The sequence below is a fragment of the Vipera berus genome (assembly GCF_964194415.1).
Source record: "Vipera berus genome assembly, chromosome: Z".
NCBI lineage: Eukaryota > Metazoa > Chordata > Lepidosauria > Squamata > Viperidae > Vipera > Vipera berus.
The window spans coordinates 31,441,277-31,462,518 of record NC_138205.1 but is presented as its reverse complement, the minus strand read 5'-3'; the positions used below and the strand labels follow the sequence as shown (position 1 = coordinate 31,462,518).

The window sequence follows — 21,242 nt, the reverse complement described above, 5'->3', positions numbered from 1 at the left end:
ACCTCCTGAGGGCATACTAGAGAACAATTTCTTAACCACAACCCAGCAACTTTCCTACTTGTTAAACCACAGGAAGGCATTTATAGGATCTTCTCGTGCCTGCGGCTGGAATCACAGAGGATGTGGGCAGGTGAGGCTATGTATCAACAACTGGGAAAGAGGCTGGGTCCTGTTGCTCTCTTGCAGAAATCTGTTTGAACTCCCTAACTTAGTGTTTCTCAACTTTGGCAACTTTAAGACGTGTGGACTTTGACATGCAGCATGGCTGACTGGTGAATTCTGGGAAATGAAATCTACATACCTGAATGTTGCCATGGTTGAGAAACACTGCCTTAACCTCATGAATACAGGAGTCTGGTGCTATTAGCCTCTGGATTGTTTGCCCCATAAACTAGAAGCTTTTCTCCTAAAATGTCTTAATTAACCCAGGGAGGGTTTTTCCAACCCAGAGTGTACGTGACTTGGAAGGAGCATCTCTCTGATTTCTGGCTTGCTTTTCTAGGAGCACCTTTATTGTTATGTATCCAGTTGCAGGCATCTGCATAGCAACAGCCACTAGGGGGCGATGGCCTGGACGGTTTTGGCGGGAAACCTAGTTTCGGCAGGAAACCTAGGGCCAACCCCATTGGCTGGACGCCTCCCTGGCCGGGTATATAAGGAGGCCAGGTAGCCCTTGTTCCTCAGTACGCACCCCCCACAATAAAGAGCTGAACACGTACGCTGGCTGGCGTCTCTTCCTTGCGTCGGACCCACTACATTACATTTATTCTGAATCATAAAGCAAATATGGCTCAGAAAGAGAAACAGATTTCCCCAACCTAGTACCCTCTAAATATCTTGAGTACAGAAAATTCTTTTATTCCCAAAAAGCACAGGGTGATGGCCATTTTAACCCAATGTCACTAGAAACTGTCTTGTTCAGGGAAGGTTAAGGAAAATTATATCTGAGGACTGATGTTGCAATTTCTGCTCCTTTCTACTAAAATTGTTGTATTAAGACACAGTAATGACCAGATTGTATGAGGGAAGCAAAAGTTCCATCCCTCATTCTGACATGCATTTCGTATTTGGAAATGGAACTTTAGAATATTTGCAATAAAGTTTAGCTTGCTCTTCTGACTGGCTTAGATTATTTTTAAGATTCGTACAAAAATATAGATTCATTCACAATTTTCTTTTCATGCTTTGTAATTTTCTTACTATTAGAACTCTTTCCAAATTTGAGCACTAATTTGAGCCATGTTTGTTTAGTGTTCATTTATCATAACTTTCTAGTTAATGTTATATAAACCCGTAAGACTATTAGGGTTTGCAGTCAAGCATGCTAGAAGATTTCTTACTGTCCAGGATTTAGACTGAAACTATAGCTGAAACTTCAGTAGATGACGCAGCAATATAATCAATATTCCTTTTCTATGGTATTTTTCAGATCTGATTTCCAGCAGCTCTCCTGATTCCACACAGTGGTTACCCCACACTTTGATTTTATTTTAAAGTAAATTTCCCATGGTGATAACCAAGGACAAAGAGCCAGAGAAATAATTTTTGGTTAGCCTTACTCCCATTTCATATGTAATCACCAACTTTTCTGAAACCAAATTATTTATATCTAACTGGGCTGTCTGCTAAAAGGAAGCAAGGCTATGGCATGCATTTGAAAGAAAATTGGGGTGCCTGTAATTGTAGAGTCTGTCTGACATGAACAAAGAATGTTTATTCACAGAGAAAATGCACCTGTAACCAGTGGTTTTTTTGTAAAAGAAAAAGGTGCCGGAACTCACATATGTCATACAACCCGCCTTGCCTACCCTATAAGGTTCTATCCAAAAAAGGTGCCGGAACTCCGTTCTGAGCGTTCTATGACAAAAAAAAACCCTGCCTGTAACACTCATAACAATTCTAGTTGGTTAGGGGACTGATAACAGTAATGAAGAGTTAGATATCCTGTATACCTCAGCTAAAAGTTAGGAATAGGGATGGCCTGGAGCAAATAGAATATAACTCCTGGAGCATTCATTAGCCAAAGCTTAGGAATAGGGATGGCTACAGACCAATAGGACAATTGTTAGATCATTACTAAAATGTTTATTAGATGATATTTCTTATATATCCCACCTTGTCCCACCATCTGCTTTAGTGAGATTATAAAAAGCTTTCTTAATCCTTTGTTCTGGGTCCTGGCATTTTGCTGGTTGGGACCCCTTTTGCTGAAGTGCTTCAATAAAAGGAAACTAAATCTGCACCTGGTATATGATGTTCTTCATTGGCTTCAGCACCAGGCTCAGACCCAAATTGGGGACAACATGTTAGCCCAATAAATTCTCTGATTTAGTCACATTTTTAGGCCTTAGGAGTTGTACAAGAGTTAGTGGCTATATCAGTTGTATTAAATTTAACAAAATTAAAAAAGCTGACGTGGCTTTGCCAATAGTCTATTCTGTGCTGAAATTAGATAATTTTTGTATTCTACTTACATATGGAGTGTACACCTTATTTCCATGTGTAAGCTACTTTGAAAGGGTATGAATAATAAAAAGTAAGAAGTCCAACAAATCTCAAAGAAAACAAAATAAGAAATATTTCTGAGCCTGAATAAGAATGTAAATACTCAGATAATTTTTTTCTAGATATTTCAGTAAAGAAAAACATTCTGCAGATGTTGCAAGAACTGATCCCAGCAACGCAGGAACCAGTGGTTCCCATGCTAGAATGACCTGTTATGTCAAGGTAACTCAGATTGAGTTCTTCAACAGAATTCCAGTAAGTCTTTTCACTTAGTAAAACAGTGGGGGAAAGCCTAGAATTTATACTCAGGAATGCAGACCTATAAGAGATCTTTAATTTTGAAGTACTGCAGGACAAATTAGCCTTGCCAATATGAAGTCTGTCACGTGCCACTTGGCCCATCCCAGGATAGAAGAACTATAAAGAAAAGCAGGGATTGTGGTTGAACATTCCTGCACCAAACTTTATTGGTATTTGTCCCACCTTTTCCAATAGAAAGTCCTCATGCTTGCAACTAACCAGCCAGACATTTGCCTAGTATATTTCATAGTTGCTGAGTGTTTAAAAGAAAATGCCTTGGTTGCAAAGATTGGTTGAGAATGAATCCTGCCAATAGATAATAATGGAAATCCTAGGCAGGAAAACACTTGACAATTATGTTCATCCTCCAGAAATGGCAGCCAGAGGGCAGATCGTGATCCACAAAGGAATGCTCTGCAAATAAGTTCTTCTGCATTGGAACTAAGGCATCCAAGTCAAATTTCTTCCGCTCAGCTAAGGAACTACCGGACTTTATCCAAGCTCCAGATTATCTCTCCTTTCATTATTGATGCATTATTTGGATTCATACAACTCAAAACAAAACAGGAGCACAAGTATAAGAAAAAAGTGTCTTGTAACTTATATCCCACTTTTTTACTGGGTTTGAATATCTTGGAGAGCTAGTAACAGCATTAGGTAACAATTGTAAATATAGGAGGTAGAAAGTGTATAAGCTGAGTTGAATAGGAAAAAAGAAAGATATTTTTTATAAAAAAAATACAGGTATTCTGTGACTTATGGCCACAACTGAGATCAGAATCTCTGTTGCTAAGCAAAGTGATTGTTAAGTGATTCACTGCTGTTTTTATGACCTTCTTTGCTATGGTTGTTAAGTGAATCACTCCATTTGTTAAATGAGTTGTGTGGTCATTATGCAAATCTCCCAGGAGGCTGAAGTTGATAAATATATTCTTCATGTAGTTGAGTTGAGTTACAGGGATGTTTGACTATGTAGATCAGGGGTGTCAAACTCAATTTCATTGAGGGCCGCATCAGCATTGCGGTTGCCCTCAGGGGGCCGGGTGGGTATGGCCAGGGTGGGCGTGGCCTACTGGGTGGGCGTGGCCAGAGTGCGTATGGCCTACTGGGTGGGCATGGCCAGCTCTACATCGTTCGCATCAAGGGTGCCTATGGGGGTCTGGGCAGGAGTGGGACAGATCTGAGGGTCTCTGGCAGGAGGAGGGTCTCTGGGCCAGGGCCAAGGCAGTGGGGGCCGTCCCCTCACTGTTTCCAGGATGGCTTCGCGGGCCACATGAAACCATTTTGCGGGCCGGATCCGGCCCCCGGGCCTTGTGTTTGACATGTCTGATGTAGATGCACGTGTAATTTTTTTTTTTTTTGCATTAATAAGGATGTGGTCACCATTGGGAAGATAAATTTCTTTGGTTTGTGGTTGATCTGTCTTCAGCCTTGTTTGACCCACTGCCTAGCATTTCTTCCTTCCAGTACTAAGCATGTCCAGTTTTGCTTCGCTTTTTGAGATCAGTCCAGTTGGCTAAGTGTAGTCATGAGAAAATGAAAATATCACCCAACAAGCCCTCCGTATCAAATTGACGCATTTTGAACTTTCCAAAATTCACCACTGTGAATATAATGGGGAAACTTCTACAACACCATCCCTCCATTCACAACTAAAAAAGAATTCTGAACCATGAAATGGTGGCCACCTGACATGAGATCATTACCCTCAATTTCTGCCAGAGAGTGAACAGTCCAGGAATTGGAAGCTTATCAGAAAACCCCTGTGATACTCCATGTTTCAGCTGAAAATCAGTATTTTAGCCACTGCCAAAAAAGCATGGCACAATGAAATCACAGGGCCATAAAGCCAATCTTTTTTTAAAAAATTTTTTTGAAGTTAGCATCATATAACAGCAAGAATATACCCACATATAGTTACATATTACTCCTTCCCCCACAAAAAAGGCCAAGTAAAGTTCAAAGTACTTCCTTGCAAATATGAATGGAACATGGTAACTGTTATGTATTGAGGTTTGGAAAACATCTATTCACATGTATACTGGGAACTAACAGTTCCCCTGCACTTGTATTGGACACTAACAGTTCTGGAGGGAGCCAAAGTGGCGCGATTGTTGGGTTCAATCTGATTGGTTGTATGAAGGTATATAAGAATGCATGTACACCCTAACCCCTCAGTACAGATATGATTGCCAATAAAGCAACTGTTCATTTGTACTCATTTGCCTGGCGTCTTCACTACGCTTCAGAACCCGATACACAATAGTAACATTGAAGGTTTGTTGAAATCTAGTTCAGATTCTATGTACAAAAGGCTGAAATAGTAACAAACCAGAATAGGAAGGAGAATAGATGGAAGACGCTCCTTCCACCTTGGTTTCCCCCCTTGTTTTAAACTTTCCCCTTTCTGATGTTTACAGATCAATAAATAGTTCTTTTTGGACCAAACAGACCAACAAAAATCAACAGTGTTTCATGCCACATGCAGTTAGTTTGGAAACAAAATGAAAACATAATAAAAGTCACCCATATGTTGTTAAAAATGCCTTGCTACTATTTTTTTTTAACTTAAGCAAAGTGGCTTAATTTCAAGTATTGAGAAAATATTGGAAACAATTATTTCAAGCAATGTTTCTCACAAAGCAGGAAGGGTGGTTGTGTCCCATAGCAGCAGCACCAGAAATTTCTTGATTGTACAGTAATACAGAGAACAGAACAAAACTTATGGAAGAAAATGGTCAAAATGGCAAAACTGACCAGGTAGAAAACAAGATGTAACTGAGCCTTGGTGGAGCAGTGGGCGAATGCCTCCTTAAGTAACACCAGCTGCCTGCAATTAGTGCAGGTTCGAGTCCCACCAGGCTCAAGGTTGACTCAGCCTTCCATCCTTCCGAGGTAGGTAAAATGAGGACCCAGATTGTTGGGGGCAATTAAGCTGACTTTGTAATAATGCCGCTTGGGGTGTGTGTGAAAGCCCTAATAAGCAGGCATATACATAGAATGAAGGCTACTGCTAAGCTTGTAAGCCGCCCTGAGTCTTTGGAGAAGGGCGGGATATAAATGGAATAAAAATAAAAATAAAATGTGCATTTTTAAAAGATTGGACACATTTAATGGACTTTTCACTAAAAGAAAAAAAAGGGAAATTTCAAAGATTTTTGAAGTAGTTAAGATGTTAGGTCTGTTAAGATCTGTTGACAAGAAGTTTCAAAGTCATCTACAGGTAGTCCTCGACTTACAACAGTTCATTTAGTGACCATTCAAAGTTACAATGACACTGAAAAAAATGACTCACATGATCCCCTTTTGTGACCTTCTTACAAACAAAGTCAATGGGGAAGCCAGATTCACTTAATAACTGTGATACTAATTTAACAACTGCAGTGATTCACTTAACGAATGTGGCAAAAAAAAGTTGTAAAATGGGGCAAAACCCACATAACAAATTTCTCACTTAGCAACACAAATTTTGGGCTTAATTGTGGTCGTCAGTCAAGGACTACCTCTACTTCTTTAGCTATTTCAATCTCTCTTTTGTTTTTCTTTTGTTTCTTCCCTTCCTTTCTTATTTTTTAAAGAGAAAATAAAATAAAGACAATAGAGCCAGCCTTGATTATGCTTAAATATTTTTGTGTGGAGATGCTTTTAGAACAAACCAAAGTTATTCTCTGACAGCAAATTCAAGAATTGTGTTTTTTCACTACCTAAATAAGTAATAGGGATATGCAGTGCACTGAATTCAATGGGAAATGGTGCTTTGGAAGGCACAGATTCCCATGTAACATATGTTGCAAAAAAAGTTATATCTTTTGCCAGGTTGGAAATATCTTCCACAGATGCAACTCCATCGTAATAAAAGTTGCATTTGTTTTAGAGAGTTGCAAACTGCCTGTGTGTTAGGAGGGAGGGGCGATGGCTCAGCAGTTAAAGCTGTTAAAACCTTTGGTGTATAGCCATGCTGGCCACACAACCATGGAAATGTCCTTGGACAATGCTGGCTCCCTCAGCCAAGAAATTGAGCCGTGCCCTAAAGTCAGAGACACAACTGGACAGGGAAAACTTTACCTTTTTTTTTACCATGTCTGCATATTTTCATGTTCAGAAGCACCTATTTCCTTCAAATCTGAAGAACTTGATGGTGGGAGGGACAAAAGGGTTAAGTTATTAGCCAGACTGTGCCCAAAGCTTCATGCCTCTTTGCATATGTCACATCAATCATTACATAGCGGTCCCTTCTTTTGCTTTTTTGACTATATTGCTTTTTTGACTATATTGCTTTTTTGACTTCCTGAGCACCCTTATCCTATAAAAGGTAACGGACTCCCTGCAGATTTTACTCTGCTAGTCATTGCTGACTATATGAGGTGGTGTTCATCAATATTTCAAGGCCATTAAGCCAGCACTGTCCAAAGACATTTCCACGTCATATAGCAGGACGTTACAAAGCACTGTTACCTACCCTCGAGAGTGGTACCTATTTATCTACTGACTTTTGCATGCTTTCTTTCTTTTCTTTTCTTTTTTGTATAAATGTTATTAGTTTTTACAGGGTTAGGAATGAGGTGGGATCGGGATTGGGATTGGGATTGGGATTGGGATTTGGGTTCGGGTTAGGATTAGGGTTGGGGTTGGGGTTTATTTTTTCCCATTCTTAAAGAAGCATTTCTTATAAAATGGTTTTGAAAGTATCTGTGTGTTTTATTCTTCCCACACCACAGAAAGGCTTGCCAACCAATTTGTAGGTCATGCCCCTCTAGGTATAATAGTCTTTTATCTCTAAGCATTATCCATTCTTTAATCCATAGTAGCTTGGTAGCATAATGTCCAGTCAGCCAGGTTGGTAGGAGCTGGGGTGAGGACCAGAGCTCACCCCATCGCATGGACTTTGGTCTTGAACCTGGGCTGCCAGCTTTCCAGCTAACAGTTGCAATATCTTGACCATTGAGTCACCGTGCCATGTCACCCTTATCCTGTAAGCATTCTGATTTGCTAAACATTGGTTTTGGCTACAATTGCTTTGTATGGAATAGTCTGTTGCTGCTGTTATGGTTATATTCCTAGTTAAAGAGTAGGCCTTGTTCCCTTCTTAATGCAAGACAAGGGCCTATAGGTTGCTGGATCTGACCTAGTCCTATTATAAGGTTATATTGGGTTGAAAGATTGAAGCGAGACATTTTCTTCCCAATCTGTCTGCCCTCTAGCAAACTCTGGTGTCTTATCATTTTGCATTTTCAAGCTAAAAATCTATCTGTGCGTTCTTGCTGACCTTCCCCCGCACCAAACTGGGGCCAGCCAGTTTTGTTGACCAGGCAGGTTATCGTGTCACCCACTAGTCAAAACAGCATGTGCCTTTATTGCCTTGCCAGTTTTTGGAGTGCTTATGGAGTGAGGTTATTTCCATGGCTTAAGAAAACAGCTCCTGCCTGGCCAGACAAATACACAGTGAGGTCACTCATCATTTCAGAGACCTTTCCGTGCAGAACACCAACAGTCTTGGGACAGCCTGGCTCCTGCAGAACTATTTGTATCTAATCTTTTTCTTCCTCTTTCCCTTCCTTCCACTTTCTCTGTTTCTTTCCTCCCCATTCGCTGTAAAACACAGCCCATTTCAGTCTCACATCTAACAATCTAACTTTTCCAGTGGGGGGGGGGGTTGGAAGCATAGGCCTCCATGGTTTATTTTTGTTAACCTCCTAAAGCCTGAAATAAGCTCCAATTTGACATAATTACACACACTCATTTCAAGGGGCAAAGCTATTTGTAGGGACTTAAGAGCTGCTTCCTCTCTTCTTAACGTCTGCTCCAGAAAAGCAAATGGAGAAGGATAGAGGAGAGGGTCCATGAAAAATGAAGCTAAGATTATTTATTTATTTATTTATTTATTTTATTTTATTTATTATATTTATTATATTTTTATACCGCCCTTCTCCCGAAGGACTCAGAGCGGTGTACAGGGCAATAATTACAAAAACAGGATACAAAAGTTAAAAGCGAATTAAATAAATGCCCAAGGTTAAAACAATAATTAAGATGTATTAAAACCCCAACCCTAACCCATCAGACCAGGTCAGACTGCTCAAATAGATACGTTTTTAGATCGCGCCAGAAGGAGCGAAGGTCGGGGGCCATCCGGAGCTCAACCGGCAAGCGGTTCCATAGGTCTGGCGCGCCCACAGAGAACGCTCTCCCCCTGGGGGCCACCAATCGATACAAGAAGGGCTCTCCTAAACTGAAGGAGAATTTTGTCCCTGAACAAAATCATTTCTGTACAGGTAGTCCTTGACTTACTCTAGTTTGTTTAGTGACCGTTCAGACTTACAACAGCACTGAAAAAAGTGCCTTATAGCCATTTTTCACACTTGCAACCATTGCAGCATCCCCCATGGTCACCTGATCAAAATTCAGACGAAGGATCCCAGGCTGATGTGGGACAATCTTCTGACAAGTGAGGTCATTGGGGAAGCCGGATTCACTTAACAACAGTGCTACCAACTTAACAACTGCAGTGATTCACTTAACATGGCAAGAAAGGCCATAAAACACGGCAAAACTCACTTAACAATTATCTTGCTTAGCAACATAAGGTTTGGGCTCAATTGTGGTCGTAAGTTGACGTCTACCTGTATCTCATTCCTCCTGGCCACTCTATCTTCCCCTCACCCAGTTTCCTCCCAAACAGGCCAGATACCCACAATGGCACTTTCTTTTCCCCTCTTTTCATTTACTTTTTAAAGGTTATTGCCTTTTAAGGTGTTGAAGCCAAGTTTGGCATTCTTGCTCTCCCATTTTCCCGCCTTTTTCAAATAACCACTAAAGGTGGAAAGGAGATAAGAGATCTGACAAGGAATATCTGCTGATGTTTTAAGGGAAAAGTTTATGTTTCTGAGTTTGCAACCCTTCAAACTGCAGGGATGTAAGACAATCTTCCCTAACCTAGTGGCTTCCAGATGGCTGGAATGAGCTTCCAGATTCTCTGATCTGTATGGAGATTGCTGAGAATTGTGGACATTAAAAATCTCTGGAGGCCATTCAGATGTGCAGCCAGCTGACTGAATCTATCATCCTGTTACTTACACCTGCTCATAGTTTCAAAAATTCAAAATATATCTCCAGGATGATCTGTTCTATCCTGGCCAGCCAATGATGCACCCATTGCTACTGTAATCAAGAATAGTGTCATCAGCATAGCTAGTAATTAATGTTTCTACCATTTTTAAAACCACATTCATCTTCTTTCAATCTAACCTCTCTTTATATATTTTTGGCACATATTGTAGGTTGAAAAAATTAAGAGAAAGTATCTAGTTTTTCGCACTTTTTTGCTAATCTGGAGCCAGTCTATTTCCTTACATTCCATTTGGGCTGAGACTTCCTGATCTTTATTTAGGTTTTTCATGTTGATAATGAGATATTCCAAAATTCCCATTTTCCTAAGACACTTCACAGCTTGACATGGTTGAAGGAGTCAAAGGACTGTCTAAAATCATTTTGAATATTTCAGTATGGATGTAGGACTCAAATCATCTTGGAAGGTCCTAAGCATTATTTTGCTACAATGTAAAATTAAGGATATTGTTCAATGCTTTGTGGCACACTTTTCTTGTCTGTTGGCCATTGTGTCATTTTCTATATTTACTGGCATAATTTGTTTAGAACCTTTACCAATGTTTCTTCAGTAACTTGCCATATTTCTGTAGATATTTAATTTCTGTAGCCTTCTAACTTGGTTATGACTAGAGAGTTGATCTAACTATTTTATTATTTATTGGACTTCTATATCACTCATCTCAGTAATGCAGTGACTCTGGGCAACTTACAATGTAATAAAAGTCAAAAAGTGCAAAACAAAAATGCAACCCCCCCCCAATTAAAATAGAATAAAAAGTTAAAAATTAAAAACCAGAATTAAAAACCAGCCTGGGCGAGAGAATCTTCTCTGTTCCATCAACCATCTCCAATGTAGCAGGCTTCTGTTGGGGCCATAGACCAAGTGGCAAGTCAATTTTTAGGCTCTTCCAGAAGTTCAGGAATGTGGGCATGGATCTCACCTCTAATGAAGACTATTCATATCCAGAGTGTGTCCACTATCTCAGTTAGGGCCATGTATGAGTTGGTCATCATGATGGCCATAAATTGACAAACTGCTCCTGAGGCTGATCTCAGGAATGGCAGACTGAAGTCTCCCAAGACCATAAGCATAGGGATCTCCACTGCCAACCCTGAGCAGCTCAGGTAGGGAAGTTATTACACAGCATGGAGTTGGTACAATAGCAATACTCACAACTGATTCTGCAAACCCAACTAAAGAAACAGTATCTCATATCCAGAAACTTGGGGAACTTGGCCTTGAAGGCCAAAAGAAATTTCTGAACAACAACTGCTATACCATTTCTTAACTGTCCTGAGGCTTTGTTTGATACCATATCCTAAATCCAACTGGACACATCTTCAAGAGGTCTCAAGACAGCTAGGTCTTGGTGATGCATGCCAGGTCAGCTTGTTTCTCTCCAATAAAGTCACAAATAAAGGGGGCTTGCTATTGACCAACCTGCTGTTCAGGACCCCACAGCCAAAAACCTGGGATGCTAAGGGTCGGTTATCTAGAGTTTGGACATGAGCTAGGAGGGCCATAACTCACCAGCATTAAGTATCAAGGGCATCCTGTCCTGTAACGGCTTGCCCTCTTGCTCCCATTCCTACCCCTACCTGTCTCCACTGGAATTGGTTGCCCTGCCTTACAGCCCATGAAGTGGACTTCTATCCCCAGCCCTGATCTTCCCCCCTCCCCACCTGAACCTGTGTCCCTGCTGTTCTAGCAGTCATACCAATTCACATCAATCATTCAATGGGTTACGAAGGAATACTCCCATGGCACTCTAGCTGTGGTCCTCACTCTCCCCAACCCCTACAATGTAACACCCCCAACAAGCTGATTTCTTCCCCTGGCTAGTCAGGGAGAGGGCCTGTCTCACACCAGATAAGAGGAAACAGACATAAAATAATCAACCTCAAATCTCACCCTAGGACTTAATCCGCTACTATAGTCCTCCTGTGGTGACTATAGTACTTTAGTACTATATTTCAGTACTAAAGGTTTTTGTAAATAGGAGATGTCTTATTAAGGAATTTGGAATGTTGCCAACCATATCTTATAAAATCTTCCTTGAATTTGTCCTTTAGGTTCTGCTAACACATTGATATTGGAATCTCCTAAGCTTGGAGATGTTTTGAAACACTGTCCATGTTTTACCATGTCTATTCTCACATTCAGTGCATTTATGAATAACATTGTAAAGTAGTTTTTATTTCAAAAAACAGCTCTTTGAAATTCTTTACCAAGTTCCTTTCTGAGATCTCTTTCTTGGCTTTGGCTTTTCTTCTCAGAAATTTTCATTACTTTCTCCTTTCTTTAGCAATCACTTCTGGTGCTCATTCTTCACAACTATATTTTGTGTAATTTCATTCTACAGTTCCTCTTATTCCTTATCAATGAGATTCAGAACTTCAAAGTGATTCATTATATTCTCCTTGAAAATGGTGGCTAGATTTTCATGATCAAATTGTGGAAGCGGATTGACTTAGTTCTTCCAGTTTTGCTGACTCAAACATGATTAGATATGATCTTTCCACAATCAGCCCTGCTCATGTCTTTGCTGTTATATATTCTGCTCCACTGAACAATAAAATACAGACAGTTCCTCAACTTCCAAACATAATTGAGTCTACAATCAATTGTTTTGAAGTGGGTCAACATGTGGCTGCATCCAATTTTATGATCTGATCTGTAGTACTCATTAAGCTAGTGAACACCTAGTCACACAGCAAATGCCACAGTCATTAAGTGAACATTGTAAATTTGCAGGATGCTGCAAATAGCCATAAATGTAGGCCAATGACTAAGAGCCCAAAATGCGGTCATTTGACCATGGGGGTGGGTGGGGTGAATATCAGAACTACAAATCCAGATCATAAATTCCTTTTTTGGGTCTGTTGTAACTTCAGATGGTCACTAAGGAGCCAATTGTAAGTCATGGACTACTTATGGTTCATTTGATTTCTGTGTACCCCTTCTAGTGATGTTGTTAGCAATGAAGAAATCATTGGATTGGTAGAAAGTCATTCTCCTGCTTCATTTCTTTTCCTAGGCTATACAACCTATCTATGTTTCCCTCCTTATTATTGACTCAGATTGACTCAGCCTTCCATCTTTCTGAGGTCAGTAAAATGAGGATCCAGATTATTGAGGGCAATATACTGATTCTGTAAATTACTTAGAGAAGGCTGTAAAGCATTGTGAAGCAGTATATAAGTCTAAGTGTTGTTCCTATTTGCTATTTCAGATTAAACTTGTTCATAGAATTTGTTTACCTCTTCTGATGCATATGTGATTGGAAATAAAATTGGAAAACCATCATATTAAAGGTTTATCTAAAAATTCTAACTGATATCTCATTTGGTCATTGACTGAACTCTATCAAGTGCTGTCTTGGCTACATTCCTCCTGTCTGTGAAAGCAACTCTATCCTGTCTTTGTTTTTCATTTCCTGAGTAGTAAATAGTGTGACTGTTCAATCCCAGTCTGTGGATTAAGGCCTAATGTTAATGTGGGGACAATTCATTTTATTCACTTTGTTGACCTTTCTCCTGTTCATGCTTCTTAAGGTCCATGTTTCCATTGAAATTCACTTCTTTGCAGCTTTGGTTTTTCTTTCTCTGCACTCAGCCACTAGGAATGCTGAAGTCTTTATTTTAGCACCAAAGGACTCCAAAAGATCCTCAATCTTCTTTAGAATATCTGAATGCCACCCAACCTGATGGGCCCATCATTTGCACTTGAACAATAAAATTGTTTATCACTTTATCTTGTCAATTCGTGTGGTACAGGTATGGTGGACAGAGATTGAAATTAAAGTGTCAACTCAGAGAGGGGATGGAAAGTAGAACCTAGAGCAGGGGTCTTCAAACTTAGCCCTTTTATGACTTGTGGACTTCAACTCCCAGAATTCCTCAGCCAGCATTGATGTTGAAGTCCACAAGTCATAAAAAGGCCAAGTTTGAAGACCCCTGACCTAGAGCCACTCTTCTCACCCAAGGCTGTCACATACTTGTGTCAATCACGAGGGTGTCAGCCATCATCTTGCAGCAATACAAAAGACCTGGAGTTAAAAAATTATAACCCTTCATATTTTGTTGAGGTCTGTCAGTCAGCAACCTCAGATGCATAGTGAGAGGTTAGGAATGGTTGGATTGGTAGTCCAACAGCATTTAGAGGGTCCTAGGTTTCCCAGGGTCTTTTATTCTCTCCAGAAAACTCAAGAAATATACTCTCTGTATGTGAACTGAATAATTCTATAACATTTCACCTCAACCATTCCTATCTGTGCCATTTCCTATATTTTTAGCTAATAGTTTTTATTTACATAATGGTTGTGTTTGCACAACAAACTAAATCATAAATTAGCCCACCACATTTGTTTTTAATGTGGTGTGCAAACCCAGCCCAGTATGTTGTGGAAACTCAGAAGGCTGGCTTCATTCAGTCATTGAGAAACATTATGAAAACCAGCTTTTTCTTAGCAGAAAGCATGTGATCACAAACCAAATCTGGTCTCTTCTAACAACTGCCCCCCAGGGTTCCTAGTTAGTACAACCTGAATCTGTCCTGGCTGCAGTTGATGGGAACTGTAGTCAAATGCATTCAAAAGATGACAGTTTGGGGAAGGCTAGCCTGCTTTCTCTCTTTGTCTCTTTTATACGTCTGTTTCTAGATTTGGCTAGAAGATGACCTTATTATATACAGTATTAATCTATATTAATAGATTAATATTTGTGATTAATCTCGCAAGACTATATTAATCTTGCAAGCTATATTAATCCTATCAGTCCCAACAAAATATTTGATACTTTCCCTAACCTTTGGTTGTTTAAAAGCAACCTTTTCAGAAAGGTTGGACTATAAATTCGAATCTAGCCAGCATGTTCAGTGCTCAGGAATGATTGCTTAGTGAGGAATTAGTGGGAGTTCAAAACATCTGGGGGGCATCAGGTTGAAGAATGCTGAAGTTAGAGTCCTTCTTACAGTGGGCTGGACCTGCCCTCCTTTTGAGGGAAGTGCAACCACAAGTCTCTGTGCTGGGCTTGGCCTGGTTACTTTGCTTCACTCTAAATATTTTATGGAAATGTCAATGAAAGACAGCAAAGGAGGTGGGCCACTTTGCAGACCTACAACCAAGGGCTATGTTGCTGAAACCTCTGTCAAAGCAAAGTGCCCCTTGAGGCTTTACATCAGCCTGTTGAGTAACTTTCACATTTAGAAGCTTCTAATGTTAAACCCAAATCTTTTTTCTCCATACTTGGCAATCTTAAAATTACAATTAATCTGATGAGAACCTGTAACACTCCAGAGGTTGCTGAATTACAACATCTGGCTCAGAGTCTTACCTAGATTAGAGTGTTGGCAGCTATAGATCCATAAGTTCTGGAAGCTATAAATTCCCTTCTTCTCAATGAAGAGTGAAAAGTGCTTAGTTTGGGGTGAATCTTGCCACTGAGAAACATTTTTCTTTTACCAATGGCAATGTCTTCCTCCCCTCCTCCCTTCCCATTTTTCATGCCAGTTCTCACTCAATATGATGAAACAGAAATATTTCCCAAAAAGAAAAATGTGAAATTATCTTGGATGGAATTTAATAATGAGGTGGCCAACAGGCCGCCTTGTCTTTCTTTGTATCTGCCCTGGCTTCCCACACTTCTATTAAATATAAAGAAGCTTCTGCTCAAGAAATCAGTGGAGATTTTTGTTTCTTTCCCCTAAAATAATGGGCTCGTGAAGTTATAATGTATATTTGTAGATAAATTATGTAGCTAAAGAAATGAGGTGGATAATTTCTCAACAAATATAAAACTTCAGGAGCCCATTAGTACCAACTGTTTGTCTTTCTTATAGCTGTTAACATATGGAAGTTTTGTTCTCCAGATACTGCCGAAATATATTTCCCAGTAATTTCTGGTACTATAGTCAATGTGAAAGATGCTAGGAATTCAGCCATCACTAAAGGACTGTAGGTTCTTCAGTCCTGCCATGATAGGATTAACTTGACTGAAGCTGTTTGGGAAGAACAGTGGAGTTGGATTATGCAGGCAGAGTCAACGTGGATCCTTCCTTGGGATTCAGGATTTCGACTAAGCAGGTACTACTGAGACGTTCATAGCCCAAAAACTAAATAAATATCAGACATTTTTTCCATGAACATGATTTTATTGATTATTTGTAGAAATATATCTGTATAACTCTGAAACCTCAGATTAAATATCAAGGAACAGGATTGCCCAGTTGGCTACATGAACAAGAGAGTCAAAGAACATAAATAGTTTTTAATGAGGAAATAAATAAAGATGTTATTTAAATCTTAGGGAAGTCAACATTTTCACTGCCTTTCACATCTTCCACTGCAAACAACATCTATTCAGGTTGAAGAAAAGGCTGTGCATCTTAAGAGTCTAGCAATTGGGTAGGGGCGGAGTCTGATCTGGAATGTTGTACTGTTATTATAATTTGCAGTTTGGCAATATTTAGCAACATCTGTGCCATCCAAAGACTGGCGGTGGTTTTCCCAGTAGCATAAGCTCGAAAGCATAGGTGACACTAAGTAAAGGAATGGGAAGAACCCACCTGTGGGTTCCAGATGTTGCTGAACTACAACTACCAGCATCCAGAGAAGACTTGGCTTACAGTAGGAAATGTTTGAAGTTGTAATTCATAACATTTGAAATGCCAAAATTGGATACACCTATTCTGAGTTCTTCATCTTTCCCCAATTTGGTGCCCATTATATGTGTTGGACTACAGTTCTCATCACCATCATGGCTGATGAAATCATATTCCAACATATGTAGAAGGTGCTATGACAAGGAAGGCATTATACTATATGATTTAACCCCAAAATAGTGCACTGAACTATAACCTGGTACACAAAATCATGCTAAGCCATGATTTTAATCATAGCTTATTTAGAAATACATAATCAGCTGGGTTCACATAACATATGCTGATCCATATGTCATGGTTTTAACAACTCACCACAACTGGAAGGGACCAGATTGGGTAAATCTGTTTTAAAGGCAGTGATCTGGTAAGGTTAGATTATTGTACACAAGCACCTGGCCATTTTGCTAGAGAGATGCCAATCCTTTGTCCATGAAGGAAGGACAAAGAAGTCTTGGAAAAAGTAGTAGTGCACAGAGCTTGCCTCCCCCTTCAATGTTATAGACAATGCAACCCTCTCTAATCTCTGAGTCACTCCTATCTCAGACTGAGAACTGCTACCATCTGCTCAATTTGAATTCTTCCCTCCCCCTTGGAGCTCTCATCCAAATCTGATAGCTTTCAGCCACACCAATTTTGAACCTCTGGTTGGGAGAGCAGACATGATGGCTGTGGCCCTCCCTTCGCTCAGTCCCATTTTGATCCCAGTGCCATCAAAAAGAGAGGGTGGGTGAGGCAAAAATCTCTACTCTTCTAGGCTGAGGTCTCACCAACAGCCTCCATCTAGAAGGAGTTTTCCAGCTCCACCTGGTTGGCCTTGCTGGCCCTGGCCCTGGGGACCCGAGGTTTTTTGTTTTTCTGAGGACGGGTGGTCTCCTTGCTGAAGTCCTTGAGCTGAGAACGATTGTGGTAGCGAGTGTACCGTTTGCATTTGCAGGAGGTGATGATTCTGGTCTTGATAAACTGAATATCCTCACCAGGGCAGGCTAACTGGACACGTTGGAACTGACTTTGTGCTGGGATGCAACGGTAATCCATGGCATGCTGCCGCCACCATTTCCCTTTACCAATTGAATTGGGGAGGAGATGAATTGGTAAGCATTGGCCAGAACATACGAGCTCCTTGATTGGCTTAGTGCTGCGGCAGGGGCCACTGGTGACATAGCGGGTGGAATAGACTTCACGGCAGCCAAACTGCAGGGGTTCTAGGAGGAAGGAAAATAAATTATTTCACTGAAGCCTATTGGAGGCCTCTTACATCAAAGAAGGAGACAATCCAACTGACCTGTTTGTTTATTCAACACACAAAACAATTCTAGCACTTAAAAACAAAATCTAGATACTGGGAGGGAGCTTAGTGCTTCATGTTGCTAGTGAATGGTTAGAATTTGTCTGCAACTTGATGCAGAGAAGATTAGAAATAGATTTATGCTCTCTCAGTCTTGTGACTGGATCTTTGCAGGACCTTGGAGAGCTCTTATGGAATATAAACATTGCTCCAACAATATGCAAAATAGGAATCCAAAGTTCTTGACAGAATGTTGAAGACGATTTAGGGCCTAGATTCTAACATGGTGCCAGGCTTGATAATGTGCCAACCCATGTGCCAACCAATATGTTCCTTGACACCTTTATATGATTACTTTTTTAAAAAAATGTTTTAATTAAAAAAATTAATAAGAAAGACTGCAAAGCAAAACACTGATCTCAGACAAAAGCTACATTATTAACCATGCTGCTATCTGCACCCATACTCTAAAGGCATTCTTAGAATACAGACAGGCAGGTTGACTGCAGCCCAATCTTTTGATTGCCTTCTGCTAAATGAGTGTTTTGTTGTTGTTGTTGGTTGGGCATATCAACCATGACAACCATATTCCAAAAATGCCCATAATATGCTTTGATAATTTCACAGCGCCATCTGGCCCCCAAATATTATTTTCCCAACAAAAGCAAGAAGTCAGCCAAGGCTAGAGTTGTCCTGCTAAATGTCTAAAAAGTTCTACTAGTCAGCAGACTGAAATTTAAATCAATCCAGCCCCATTTTGACTCAACACAATGTTAGTTTCTTGAAATTCAAGAATTTCCAGGATGCACAAAGACATTAGTATCAGTGAAGTGATGGAGCAAATTCTAAGCGAGCAAGTCATATCCGAGCATTGACCTACAAATATATCTATGAAAGGCCCTTGACATTTTAATACTATATTTCTCATACGTTTACTGCAATATTAGAAAACCTTCTGTTGAGTTTTTTGGATAACTCCATTTGGCAGTCTAAATTGAAGTCTCATATACCAGAACATTTTGCTTCCAGTCCCACGTATTCATTAATAAAAGGTGGTGGGGGAAAAAAGAGAGAGAACGACTGCCTCCTGTATCCCAAACATTCCAGATATTTGCTCAAACTCATTTTGGGAAGGCTAGCTTTGGCTTTCCTCCTGTGACAAAAGTAGGAAGTAGAAGACTAATCAGAGACAGATTGGAAAAGGAGAAGCAGATATGCCAAGTACCTCTGGCTATTTGGATTCACTGGGCAACTTGAAATGCCTTTAAAGAACAGCCCAGTCTAAAATACTTTCTAGAGCAAAGCTTCTCACATTCTCAACTCCCAGAATTCCTTAGCTAGCTATTCTGGCTGGGGAATTGTAGGAGTTGAAGTCCACACATCTTCAAGTTGCCAAGGTTGAGAAATATTGTTCTAGAGGACCTTTAGATATTCATCTAGCCTAGTTTGAAGCTCTGCAAAGAACTGAAAGTTTAATTTACCTGGAGGTTAATGTGGTGGCCTTTCTCACCCACTTATGACTAAATCTAAGTACATATTCTGTATTTCACTGAAAACTGTCGCTCTGTTGGTTTTTTCCCCCTGCCTTTATTGTTTCTTCAGAATTGATTTAGATGTAAATGTTTTATGGCAGAGGGCTGACTGAGCCCTCTATTTCATTATTATGCATGCCAAAGGAGTAGAAACTTTCCTGAACATATCTTGTTTAAATTAATATCTTTAGTATTTTTGTACCATTTTTAAAGAACCAAAATAGATATGACGGTAATTGTTTTCTTTGTTCTGCTTAAGCAGTTTTGGAAATGTGAGGAACATGAGAAGATGCTTAGGTTTTTTTAAAGTTATTATTCCCCTTGATACCTTTTCATTATAATTGCATTTTCAGAGTTGCAGTTAATTGCATTTAAGGAGAGAAGTCCCTCTTGAATTACTGAACCTGATTTTAGAGTTGTTCAAACTATATGTATTTTATTTATATGTATTTTATTTCAACAATGCTTACAACAATCTTTAGTTACTTCTGGAAGGTAGAATGACTAAAAGTGGCATGTTGGTCAACACAGGATATCTTTCGTTTTTATTTCCTTCTTTTTCCTCCTTTGTGGTTTTCTCTTTCTGTAATCCATTTTCCCTTTTTGCTATCTATTTTTTCTATTTTCTGTTATAATTACATAGTTTGAACGCAAGATTTTGCAAAAAAGACTCTACATAAAACAGCAATAGATTTTTTTGAATGGTTGTAAATAGAATTCAAACAGGTTTTTCTAATAGAATAAACTCAGGGTTCCTTTAAGTTGAGGACAAGTTTCCAAACATAGGTGACAACGTTGCAATATAAGCACTGCTCCTTATATTTATATGTGACATTGTGATCCAAATATGGAAGGGCAGAATTTACATTAGAGTGCATACTATTCATTATTTCATTATTTTAATATAACCAGGGTTACAAATGACCATCTATGGCCAGTTTTTACATTTAAATCCAGACACCTGTAAAGGAAGGAAGGAAGGAAGGAAGGAAGGAAGGAAGGAAGGAAGGAAGGAAGGAAGGAAGGAAGGAAGGAAGGAAGGAAGGAAGGAAGGAAGGAAGGAAGGAAGGAAGGAAGGAAGGAAGGAAGGAATTCTGTTTGCTGATCAGTATTGGATTAGTTGGCTCATCCTGACCTGTGGAAACCAGCGTCCTTGGAGCTTGCAGTTCTCCCGAAAAAGAGTTACCATGCCATACCAATCAGCTGAAAACACGGAAAGCTGGGGTGGGTGAGGAGAGATTGTTTGAACTGTCTTACCCATCCTTCCCGAAGAAACCTGGGAATTCCTCCGCCCTTGCTGGGCTCGATTGCTGGTGATTTCACTCTCGTTGTAGGCAAACGCCGCTTGCACTGGCTGCTCCGCTGCCCCAAAGGTCTTGTCCAGAAAATCTGGGATGAACTCCGTGGCATCGTTTTTAAGCACTTGCCAGCTTCGCCCAGAGGGGAGGTTGATTTGGAGAAAGAAGAGCAGGAGGCCGAAAGAAGCCATAGCTCGGAAGATCGGCATGTCAGCGGGAGAGCAGGTGCGTCCGGCAGTCTTCTAGCTTCCTGATCTGACGAACCTTATTTATCCTTTTTAAATTCCTTCCAAGAAAGCGGCTAGCCAATGATGGGGAGAGGGAGGGTCGAGGAGAAATGGGCGGGCTCATTTGGGCCAGTGCGTTTGCAGAGACCCAAGAATTCGGGTGACAGAAGTGATTGGGGGGGCGGGCGGGCGGAGGGGGGCGCTGAGTGTCTACAAAAAGTATAGGTTTTTGGACATTTCCTAGGTTCTTTTCCCACAAAGACATGTTTTGAAAAATTATTTCACTCTTTTCCTCTGTTTTCAAACACATTTCTCATTGACTTGGGG

General features: G+C 40.1%; 1 protein-coding gene across 1 annotated transcript; it reads right to left on the bottom strand.

Annotated features, from left to right (window-relative positions):
- Positions 1-17,353: 17,353 nt before the first annotated feature.
- On the bottom strand, positions 17,354-20,897 carry SOST (sclerostin; the record flags this gene model as incomplete). The annotated part of the gene is made up of 2 exons (XM_081346168.1): positions 17,354-17,775; positions 20,648-20,897. The coding sequence occupies 2 exons, from the start codon at positions 20,895-20,897 to the stop codon at positions 17,354-17,356; spliced, it is 672 nt and encodes a 223-aa protein (XP_081202294.1).
- Between the last annotated feature and the right edge of the window lie 345 nt (positions 20,898-21,242).